This window comes from Oncorhynchus clarkii, chromosome 1 (assembly GCF_045791955.1).
Source record: "Oncorhynchus clarkii lewisi isolate Uvic-CL-2024 chromosome 1, UVic_Ocla_1.0, whole genome shotgun sequence".
NCBI classification, from domain to species: Eukaryota; Metazoa; Chordata; class Actinopteri; order Salmoniformes; family Salmonidae; genus Oncorhynchus; species Oncorhynchus clarkii.
This window is the reverse complement of record NC_092147.1, coordinates 58,642,674-58,654,841: the sequence shown is the minus strand read 5'-3', so window position 1 is coordinate 58,654,841 and position 12,168 is coordinate 58,642,674. Positions and strand designations below refer to the sequence as shown.

Genomic DNA, 12,168 nt, shown 5'->3' with positions numbered 1-12,168 from the left:
CGTAGAGCTCCGAGACAGGATTGTGTTGAGGCACAGATCTGGGGAAGGATACCAAAACATTTCTACGGCATTGAAGGTCCCCAAGAACACAGTGGCCTCCATCATTCTTAAATGGAAGAGGTTTGCAACCACCAAGACTCTTCCAAGAGCTGGCTGTCCGGCCAAACTGAACAATCGGGGGAGAAAGGCTTTGGTCAGGGAGGTGACCAAGAACGCGATGGTCACTCTGACAGAGCTCCAGAGTTCCTCTGTGGAGATGGGAGAACCATCCAGAAGCAATCTCTGCAGCACTCCGCCAATCAAGACTTTATGGTAGAGTAGCCAGGCAGAAGCAACTCCTCAGTACAAAGCACATGACAGCCCGCTTGGAGTTTGCCAAAAAGCACCTAAAGGACTCTCAGACAATGAGAAACAAGATTCTCTGGTCTGATGAAACTAATATTCAACTCTTTGGCCTGAATGCCAAGCGTCACGTCTGGAGGAAACCTGGCACCATCCCTACGGTGAAGCATGGTGGTGGCAGTATCATGTTGTGGGGATACTAGTCAGGATCGAGGCAAAGAGGAACGGAGCAAAGTGCTGAGAGATCCTTGATGAAAACCTGCTACAGAGCACTCAGGATCTCAGACTGGGGGCGAAGGTTCACCTTCCAACAGGACAACAACCCCAAGCACACAGCCAAGACAATGCAGGAGTGGTTTCGGGACAAGTCTCTGAATGTCCTTGAATGGCCCTGCCAGAGCCCGGACTTGAACCCGATCGAACATCTCTGGAGAGACCTGAAAATAGCTGTGCAGCGACAGTCCTCATCCAACCTGACAGAGCTTGAGAGGATCTGCAAAGAAGAATGGGAGAAACTCCCCAAATACAGGTGTGCCAAGCTTGTAGTGTCATAACCATGAAGACTTGTGCCTGTAATCGCTGCCAAAGGTGCTTCAAGAAAATACTGAGTAAAGGGTCTGAATACTTATGTAAATGTGATATCTTTTTAAAATTAGCAAACATGTATATTGTGTGTAGATTGATGAGGGGGAAAAAACAAATGTAAATCAATTTTAAAGTAAGGCTGTAACCTAATAAAATGTGGAAAAAGTCAAGAGGTCGGAATACTTTCCAAAGGCACTGTATATCCCTTCCTCCCATTCCTCCAACCAAATCACAGGTAGGCCTTCGCAAATATGCCATTATACGCAGCAATATATTACACACTGAACCATGTGAAGTTTAATTAAAATGTGTTGAATTGAGTAGAAGTGTGAATTTCAGTGACAGGTTTTTGCATAGCACATGCGCAGAACTTTTTTTCCCCCCTCCGTGGTATCGCTAGTAAAATGTTGGTGTCGTGACAACACTACTCCCATAATGTATTTGGAAATAAATAGATTATTTATAGGAATTGTTTTAAAAACACTTAAATACTTTTCAAATTCCAATAGAAGTAGTTGATTAGGGCCACATTATTTGAAAATAATAATTGAAAATATTAAAATACACAGAACATAAGAATAACAAATAATCAATCAAATACACACGTATACGAACCCAGGTCTGAGACGCACACAAACGTCTTACCTGTTTGAGCTGTTCGTCTGTCTGCATGGGGGCCATGTCAATGTCCTCCTCTGGAGACTTGGAATCAGGAACTAGAACCTCCCGGTCTGTGTCCATGGGCTTCAGATCCTCCACCATCTTGTCTAAAAGGACCAGGCTGTTCTTGGTCTCAATTTCAACATCCGCTACAGGGTCTGGCTCTGGCTCCGTCTCATATGGTTTCTCCACAACCATCTCCATCGGCTCTTCGTCAGACTCCTTCTTCTCAACATCCACCTGAACAACAGAAGCGTTTGGGAAACAAGTTATCGCCTCACTATCTCCGTGATCCCACGGGGATCTTTTCATTCTATTGCGTGTTTATTGTCGATCGGTTGTAATGAAAATCCATTTTTTTTTGTTGTTGTCATATGTAGACTAATGTGAGACTTCAGTGACAACACAGACAAACAAGGGAAATGAGCTCAAAGCCATTGGATGTGCATTGCATACTTTATGTACTATCTAATATTAAAATGATCTAAAATAATCTAAGTTAAATCGGTAACTAACTACCCCACCTCTTGTTGTTGCAGACTCTTGGCCATGGGGTGGTTATTGGGGTCGGGGGCACCTGTGGGGGCCATGATGGGCTGTCGGAACACTGTAGTGACTGTCGTACCAGCGCAGAGGGAGGAGGCGCCTAGTGATGACACGTTAATAGCTGAACTCTTAGCTCCGCTATGGGTTACCTGGCGACCTGGAGAGGAGACGAGAACAGAGACAATGTCAACATGCTATACACGACAAATATATAAAGGCTTAAATAACAAATATCAACATACTATGACAAATATATAATGTCTAGCTTTAATGGATGATTGACGAGTGTTTAAAATCCAGTGGTGGATTTGAGAGACATTTAACATTGCTCCAAATGATACAGTATGATACTGAAGTAAGGCAAAAGAAATACATACACAGGTGTTATATGCGAGATGATAGGTAGGTCACAGTGCTTACTGTTGTACTGGTGAGGCACTAAAAACTCCCCCAGCCACTCTGTGAGGGCCAGTTTCAGGGCGAGCTGAGGGCTGTACAACATGTCTGTCTCCAACTCCTCATCACTGCCCTCATTTTCCAGCTTGATCTGGATAGACACAGTACTGTCCTCTCCATCCGCTGAGAGAGGGATGTAGGAGGATGGAGAGAGAGGGAGGAAGGGAGAGAGAGAGAGAGGGAGGAAGGGAGAGAGAGAGAGAGGAAGGAAGGGAGAGAAGGGGAAGGAAGGACAGGGATAGATACAGATACCATAACAAGGTGTAATGTACAGGGCAGTTTGAATACTGTGAAAGTGCCTCCTTCCCTTCCTCTATTGGAGAAACCACTCATATGACTGGATGGAACTGAAAGTCATGTAATCTGAACGGACAGAATGCTGTGCTCTTTCGAGAACATTTCTTTTTGTGTCATTCTAAAAACCTACAGACACGAGACTTGGGGACAGCCATTGTGTGACCCTACTCTACTCTATAAACACCAAAACAAACATTCACTTGGCCTCCAAATAGACACGTGGATTAACCATGCATAACAGTGCTAAAAGACCCTACACCTTTAAGACCGGGGTGATTACAAGGGTTACTTCTATCCTACTACTCTTGGATTCTCTGTGACGCTTCATCGATCAATTATTGTCATTAATTGGCAATAATACACCAGTTCAGGACAACAATAAAAAACCAACACACACAGCCGTCCTTGAGGACCAAAGCTGTACAACCCTGCTTTAAGACGTTTGCCTTTTAGGTTAAATCTGGCAAATTGCAGAACATAACATCTATTAAAGTGAATAAATAAATAAAGTCCATCCCAGTCAGACTAATTTCACTGTACCCGAGAGTGCCAGAACGGACAAATTAAATCTATTGTGGGATTAAAACTAAAGTCTAAATCAGACTTACTCATGGCGACATCCTTGCGCACTCCGTTCATGTTGGACTTGTACCAGGTGGCCAGGGTGTGGATGGCTACGAAGTTGGACTCGAACTCACAGTTGGGGTTGGTGAGAACCCCCTTTAGGCGGGGGATGAGCTCCGTGGAGCGCCCCTTGTACGGCCCCAGGAACAGACGCTTCTGGTCGTAGTCGTTGGCATGGATGTTGTCCCAGATTACCGGAGCTCTCTTCAGGATCTTAGAGACCTCCTCTATTGATTCCACTGTGATGTCTTTCGATACCACCTTAGGACCTGGAAACATAATTTCAGATACATCTAGGAGTCATAAAAGTTATAAAGTATGTTACAAGGTCTGTTGGTGTTTAAGGTTAATCTAATGAGTGCCAAAACATGTGTAATTTGAATTTGTTCGGATCTACTGTACCTGTCCACAGCACTTCAATGCCAGGTAGCAGCTTCTCTCCCACTGTGTGCAGGTAGGGGGACTGGGCAACATTGGGGTAGCAGAACGTTCCACAGTACTCTGGTTTAGTAAGACACAAAGAAAAACATACATAGAATCTATATCTTCTATCAACTATGAATCCGGACCAAATTTCAGTTACATACATAAACACAGGGCACGTCGATACACAGATACAGGTTATCCAGGGTCGTGTTCAGTAGGCACAAAACTGAAGAAAACATTCCGAAAAGGAGGGAAACCGGGAGATACCATATAAACTAAGAAATGCTTGTGTGTGTGTGTGTGTGTTACCTGTGGGGCAGAAGAGAAAGGTCTCAGGCTCTCCCAGGTACTGAAAGATCTCATTGGTGATGGACACCTGGGCATGGGCGAAGGAGCTGAACACTTCCTTGTCGGCGGGGCACATGTTGTGGTCAATGTCGTCAAACAGTAAGGCAAATGACTTGCAGCCGAAGTGAGTCACCTGAGCGAGAGTATTAATTATGAGACGATGTGTTAAGACTCCAGTAAATGAGTAAGTGCAGACGGTCAAGGATGTAGAGGCCATAGAATTAGGAATTAGAATGGACATGAACCGTATGATGATATAAAGGTCAGGCATTTTGGTTAAGGAGTGGGTCAATCATGGTTTGCCAGTGCTGTGATAAGATAGTGTAAAATAATGAATATTTTTGCACTGTATGTTTGTTAGCTAGCTAGCCAGTCAGTTGAAATAATTTAAAAAATGTTTCTAATTAACTGCCAATATGCTAACATTCCACTCAAACAAACCAAAAACTGGACAAAATCAGTTGATGACAGGACTTTGACAAGTTGTACATTTGCACTCACCTCTTTCCAAGAAAACACAAATGTAGAAATGTATGATTGGTTAACATATTTTAGAGGCAATATATACATAAAATGTGCTATAAAACCTGTATTGATAATTATATATTACGCCGCAGGCTGCTGTTTTACCGGTTCCTAGCCAACTTTTCTATTTTGTTAGTTTTTTCCGCATTGTTTATAACTTATTTTGTACATAAAGTTACTGAGTCCTACGCGAAGGATATACTGCTTTCCGGAGACCAGGCCAAAATCTCTGTCATTAGCGTGAAGAAAATGCGGAGATACAGAGGGAGAAGGTTGGGTACTGTTTTGCTAGAACAGACTGGAATATGTTCCGGAATTCATCCAATGGGATTGAGGATTTTAGCTCCTCAGTCACCGGCTTTATCAATAAGTGTATTGACGAAGTCGTCACCACAGTGACCATAAGTACATATCCCAACCAGAAGCCATAGATTACAGGCAACATCTGCACTGAGAAAAAGGCTAGAACTGCCGCTTTCAGGGAGCGGGACACTAACCGGACACTTATTAGAAATCCTACAATTCCCTCAGTTCAACAAACAACCAAGCAAAGTGTCAATAAATAACTAAAATGTAATCCTACTACACCGGCTCTGAAGCTCTTCGGATGTGGCAGGGCTTGCAAACTATTACGGACTACAAAGGGAAAACCAGCCGCGAGCTGCCCAGTGACGCAAGCCTACCAGACAAGCTAAATGCCTTCTATGCTCGCTTCGAGGCAAGCAACACTGAAGCATGCATGAGAGCACCAGCTGTTGTGGACAACTGAGTGATCACACTCTCCGTAGCCGATGTAAGCAAGACCTTTAAACAGGTCAACATTCACAAGGCTGCGGACCAGATTGATTACCAGGGAGTGTACTCAGAACATGCGCAGACCAACTGGCAAGTGCCTTCACTGATATTTTCAACCGCTCCCTGACTGAGTCTGTAAACCTAGATGTTTCAAGCAGACCACCATAGTCCCTGTGCACAAGAATGCGAAGGTAACCAGCCAAAATGACTACTGCCCAGTAGCACTCACGTCGGTAGCCATGAAGTGCGTTGAAAGGCTGGTCATGGCTCACATCAACACCATCATCCCAGAAACCCCAGACCCACTCCAATTCGCATACCGCCCCAACAGATCCACAGATGATGCAATCTCTATTGCACTCCACACTGCCCTTTCACACCTGGACAAAATAAACACCTACGTGAGAATGCTGTTCATTGACCAAGGCTCAGCATTCAACACCATAGCACCCACAAAGCTCATTACTAAGGTAAGGACCCTGGGACTAAACACCTCCCTCTGCAACTGGATCCTGGACTTCCTGACGGGCCGCCCCCCAGGTGGTAAGGGTAGGCAACAACACATCTGCCACGCTGATCCTCAAAACCGGGGCCACTCAGGGGTGCGTGCTTAGTCCCCTCCTGCACTCCCTGCTCACCCACGACTCCGTGGCTAAGCACAACTCCAACACCATCATTAAGTTTGCTGAGGACAACAGTGATAGGCCTGATCACAGACAACAATGAGACAGCCTATAGGAAGGAGGTCAGAGACAACAACCTCTCCCTCAATGCGAGCAAGACAAAGGAGATGATCGTGGACTACAGGAAAAGGAGGGTCAAACAGACTCCCATTAACATTGACGGGGCTGTAGGATTTGGTCGAGAGTTAAGTTCCTTGGTGTCCACATCCCCAACAAACTATCATGGTCCAAACACACCAAGACAGTCGTGAAGAGGGCACGACAACAGCTTTTCCCCCTTAGGAGACTGAAAAGATTTGGCATGGGTCCCCAGATCCCCAAAAAGTTAGTTATACAGCTGCACCATCAAGAGCATCCTGACCGGTTGAATCACCGCCTGGTGAGCTTGGCATCCGACAGTAAGGTACTACAGAGGGTAGTGCGTACAGCCATTTACATTGGACCCCCCCCCCCCCTTTGCTTTTACACTGCTACTACTCTCTGTTTATTATCTATACATAGTCACTTTACCTCTACCTACACATACAAATCACCTTGACTAACCTGTACCCCTACACATTGACTCGGTACCCCCTTCATTTTACCTCATTATTTAGTAAATGTTTTCTTAACACTATTTCTTGAACTCCATTGTTGGTTAGGGACTTGTAAGTAAGTAAAATCATGATTATACCTCTACAGCCATTCATTACAATTTAAACTGGTTAGAATTTCTCTCTGACCAATGTGGCTGGAATTGTCATCCCTTTCTGGAACTTGGAAGGTTTATAACATAGTCTATCATATTAAATTATCATATTAAATTACTAGAGGGGCTATGTACTCAGTCAAGGATGTAAGACTATAGACCGTGATGAAAGATTATCGTTATTAGCATTAGTGCATTGTCTGAAAGGTAAGGAGGGATGCATTTTTAAAAATTGTATTATTATTTATTTTTTTAACCCCCTTTCTCCCCAATTTCGTGGTATCCAATTGTTAGTAGTTACTATCTTGTCTCATCGCTACAACTCCCGTACAGGCTCGGGAGAGACGAAGGTCGAAAGCCATGCGTCCTCTGAAACACAACCCATACTGCTTCTTAACACAGCGCACGTCCAACCCGGAAGCCAGCCGCACCAATGTGTCGGAGGAAACACCGTGCACCTGGCGACCTGGTTAGCGTGCACCCGGCCCGCCACAGGGCCAATTGTGCGCCGCCCCATGGCACTCCAGGTCGGCTGTGATAGAGCCCGGGCTCGAACCCAGAGTCTCTGCTGGCACAGCTAGCACTGCGATGCAGTGCCCTAGACCACTGTGCCACCCGGGAGGCCTTGGGATGCATTTTTTAAAACAGGTTTGTGTTACCTGGTCGAGTTTCCTTTTGAGTGTGGACACTTCTTTCTGGTTAGAGAAGGTGATGTCGAGGCCCGGGGAGATGGCATAGATGAACTCAATCCCATACTCCTTTGCAGCACTGATCAGGGTAATCAGCTGTTCTATGAGAGAGAGACGCATTAGTTGTTATAGATACTATTTCACAGCAATGTCTTTTTAAATTTTACTATTCAACGTGCCACTCACTCACACACACTTTGTATTGATGTGAAATATGTGAGACAGTTTGTTTATTACATAGCTGTATTATAACTAATATTTAAAATATGTTATGAATTGCTGAAGGGATGCTCAGACCTAGAAATGTAAAACTGAAATGCTATGAGAATGTTCAAGGAGGCAACTTAATTCCCTTTAAAAAAAATTTAAGCGAAGATTGCAGAATTAGGTTACTGTTAAAAACATTCTGATTTGTTTCATCCAAATAAAAGTCCCAAAATGACATATCACTTCACCTTTGTATTTTGGGAGAAATGTATACTTAATCTGAATTTGACCGAAGTCGTGATGGAAAGCGTTCGGAAAAGTGACGTCAAGAAGAAGAAGGACAAACGAGTGAATATCAGCAGGAGTGAAGCAATTGTCCACATAAGACAGTGAAGACCAACATCATACCTAGTCCTCCGGTTGTTTTAGAAAAATAGATTTTGCACTATGAATAAAGCCAACTTATCATCCGATCATATCCTGTGTTTTTCTTAATTCTGTATCAGCAAAAAATTATATGATAAATATACACACACACACACACACCCACAAGGCCCAGTCAAGGCTTTTTCTTAATTTTTTACTATTTTCTACATGGCATTATGAAATAACACATATGGAATCATGTAGTAACCAAAAACGTGTTAAACAATCATTGTCCTGCTGGAAGGTGAACCTCCATCCCAGTCTCAAATCTCTGGAAGACAAACAGGTTTCCCTCAAGAATTTCCCTGTATTTAGTGCCATCCATCATTCCTGACCAGTTTCACAGTCCCTAATGATGAAAAACATCCGCACAGCATGATGCTGCCACCACCATGCTTCACTGTGGGGATGGTGTTCGGGGTGATAAGAGGTTTGCGCCAGACATAGCGTTTTCCTTGATGGCCAAAAAGCTCAATTTTAATCTCATCTGACCAGAGTACCTTCTTCCATATGTTTGGGGAGTCTCCCACATGCCTTTTGGCGAACACCAAACGTGTTTGCTTATTTTTTTTCTTTAAGCAATGGCTTTTTTCGGGTCACTCTTCCGTGAAGCCCATTTCAGTGGAGTGTACGGCTTAAAGTGGTCCTATGGACAGATACTGCAATCTCCACTGTGGAGCTTTGCAGCTCCTTCAGGGTTATCTTTGGGCTCTTTGTTGCCTGTCTGATTAATGCCCTCCTTGCCTGGTCAGTGAGTTTTGGTGGGAGGCATCCACCAAACCCAGATTACCCCCATCGGACTGCCAAATGGTGAAGCATGATTCATCAACCCAGACAACGCTTTTCCACTGCTCCAGAGTCCAATGGAGGCGAGCTTTACACCCCTCCAGCCGACGCTTAGCATTGCGCTTGGTGATCTTAGGCTTGTGTGCGGCTGCTCGGCCATGAAAATCCATTTCATGAAGCTCCCGAACAGTTCTTGTGCTGATGTTGCTTCCAGAGGCAGCTTGGAACGCGGTAGTGTGTGTTGCAACCAAGGACAGACAATTTTTACGTCCTAAGCACTTTTGCACTTGGCGGTCCAGTTCCTGTGTGGCCTACCAATTTGCGTCCGGGCCTTCGTTGCGCTTAGAACATTCTACTTCAGAACAACAGCACTTATAGATAACTGGGCAGCTTTAGCAGGGCAGAAATTTGACGAACTGACTTGTTAGAAAGGTGGTATCCTATGACGGTGCCACATTGAAAGTCACTGAGCTCTTCAAAAAGGCCATTCTACTGCTAATGTTTGTCAATGGAGATTGCATGGCTGTGCACTCAATTTTGTACACCCGTCAACAACAGGTGTGGCTTAAATAGCCGAATTCACATACTTTTGTATACTGTATATAGGCCAATGAAGATCAGGCAGTTCAGAAAATATAAAGATGTACTTGCAATAAACAATGAGATTAATCTGATTGGTATTTGACCATTAATCTCTATAAAACGTGTAGTATTCTGTTGGAATTGTCGTTGTAGCTAGCTTATTCCAAGTTAGTTTTGCATGGCCCGGTGCACTTAGCTAGCTGGCTATCATCATCTACTAACAACCTAACATGCCAAAACTCTTTTGGCACTTTAGTACCTACTTACTCGATTCACATCCAGCATCGAAACCGCCCACCGTGGGTGGTGCTGTAAGTAACACAGGTGGTGTCAGTGGACTTGGAGCCTACATTGAGTGTGGCCAAAGAGCGGTTTCTTAGCATCAGCTTCATGTTGAATCTACTCTTCCGCTGTTGTTAGTCTGCCCGAAGAGGTAGGACTGTCTTCCCATCTAGCGCATTTTGATCAAAATGAATGCAGGTAAACAGTGCACGGCCACCCCTACCAGTTCTTCTCATGGCGTCAAAGCTGCCATGTATTTTTGGTATATGAGTATATTATTGTTAAAATACACTTTTGCGTAAAGACTGTTTTGATGGGATATCAATCTAAGTTGCTAGATTTGTGAAAATATATTGTGCAACCTTCCCTTTAATGCTGATGCATTTCAGAGTAAGCTCATTCATTCCAAAAGAAATCTAGTGCAACAAGCACAAACAGCAACACCTGTGCACTTTTATATGTAGGTATATGTGACAGGAATCATTTCAACCCATGGCCATGATGAGACAAGCTCACCTGCTTCTTCTACTGAGTACATCTCTCTCCAGAACATCCTGTGCTTGTAGTCATCTTTAGGAGCGTAGAGGTATGTGTTCAAGCCCCATTTCTGCTGTCTGGGGAACACAACAGATATTGTGATTAACACAGGCTTTGTGTGACACAGTTTGCTTTGTTTATCACAGAACATATTGACAACGTTCATTGAAAACATTTCCAATGACATTAAAAATTACTGTACGTTCACCGATTCCATTATGATAGAGCACTAGTCAACACCCTGCGCCAGCCTGCTGTACACAGCCTTTATATTACCTCCTGAACAGCTCTTTCCTTTGTTCCATTGTCCATGGCCGGCCGTAGAAGCCTGTTGAAAACAAAAGTCAAACAGTCAGTTTTAACACACATAGCAAACATTTCAGGTCTGCAGACATCCACCCCCATCTATTACCCTGGCTTTGTACGTTCAGCTGCCACGCGTTTGCCATGAAGACAATTCCGTTGGTCCTTTTGGAGGTAGCAATGTGAGACAATATATCCACAGGAAAGTATTATTACATCAACTTTTCAAAGCGCTGGTAATGCGTAATCCATCAACCAGAAAGGTGTGGCATATGAAGAAGATGATTAAACAGCATGACCACTACACAGATGGGGACAACAAAAGGCCACGCTAAAGTGGGCTGTTTTGTCACAACACAATGCCACAGACGTCTCAGGTTTTATGGGAGTGTGCCATTGGCATGCTTGTGAGAGGAGTCTTTCCTAATTCAAACGCTCATTTCTGCCCCACATAGAATTCAGCTATGCTGATCGGTTTAAACATAACGACATCCATAATTCATACAGATAGGTCATCGAAATTGAACAATTGTTAATAGTACAATACAGAGTTAATGACACGTTGTCCTGAATAATCACAATTATTCTCTAAAACGTATCAAGCTCAGCTGTAAAAGTAATAGTTAGCTGGCAAATGAGTCTGCCACCCATCTGACTAGTCTGCAAATCCTGTATGCATCAAAGACAGTAACTATAACAAAACAACGTAATTTATCAATAACGTTATATGTTCTGCTCACCCTCCACGACTCCACTGATGAATTTCCTGCGGCCCGACAGCTCCACCTCTATGTTTATCGGTTCTTCCACGAGGCCAGATGCTTCGGAACCAGCCTTAGATGGCCCCGAACATGGGCTCGTTTCAGTCTCCGCTTGAGACGTATCCACCACCGGCTTGTCTTTCTGAACCATTTCTACAGACGGTCTGTTCTCGTAGCTAGCACCAGACAGGGTTGAGAGAGAAAAAAATATGTTTGAACAAGATCTGAAACTCCGGTGATAGCGAGGAATTTGAGGATATGCTCACAGGCCGCAGAACACAACAAATATTGCTCGGCTTGTCTGTTGAAATTAGATTCACGCAAACAAGTTTCTAGTAAAACGAAACGATAGCTAGATGTTAGCTAGCTTCAGTTACCAATCTGTCAAAATATGAATAGGTAGCGTTAGCTTGCTCGTTGGCTAACGTTGCTAGCAATTCTGCCTTCCGCTGTGCAAAAAAATACTTAATTTAGAATAATATTATGTCATATTGCATATCTGTTGACATACTTGTGCGCAACCAAAAACATACATTTACGATTAATAAAGTATATATTTGTTCCTGTGAATATCTCGACTAGTCTTTTTAGATTAGCCCTAGTTTCCGCAGATTCTTCCT

General features: G+C 43.7%; 1 protein-coding gene across 3 annotated transcripts in view; it reads right to left on the bottom strand.

Moving 5' to 3' along the window:
- The window catches only part of LOC139409254 (protein O-GlcNAcase-like), a 30,322-nt gene extending 18,154 nt beyond the window's left edge, over positions 1 to 12,168 (bottom strand). The window contains exons 1-11 of one of the 3 annotated variants that reach the window (XM_071154159.1): positions 12,082 to 12,168; positions 11,528 to 11,724; positions 10,761 to 10,812; positions 10,464 to 10,561; positions 7,635 to 7,760; positions 4,246 to 4,417; positions 3,913 to 4,011; positions 3,495 to 3,779; positions 2,554 to 2,712; positions 2,112 to 2,290; positions 1,573 to 1,827 (exon numbers count right to left, since the gene is read on the bottom strand). In XM_071154159.1, coding sequence (XP_071010260.1) covers positions 1,573 to 1,827; positions 2,112 to 2,290; positions 2,554 to 2,712; positions 3,495 to 3,779; positions 3,913 to 4,011; positions 4,246 to 4,360 — 1,092 coding nt within the window. In that variant the 5' untranslated portion in view covers positions 4,361 to 4,417; positions 7,635 to 7,760; positions 10,464 to 10,561; ... (1 more) ...; positions 11,528 to 11,724; positions 12,082 to 12,168. Of the gene's footprint in view, positions 1 to 1,572; positions 1,828 to 2,111; positions 2,291 to 2,553; positions 2,713 to 3,494; positions 3,780 to 3,912; positions 4,012 to 4,245; positions 4,418 to 7,634; positions 7,766 to 10,463; positions 10,562 to 10,760; positions 10,813 to 11,527; positions 11,725 to 12,059 lie in introns of all 3 variants that reach the window. The other 2 variants (XM_071154143.1, XM_071154150.1) reach the window with 2 other exon arrangements.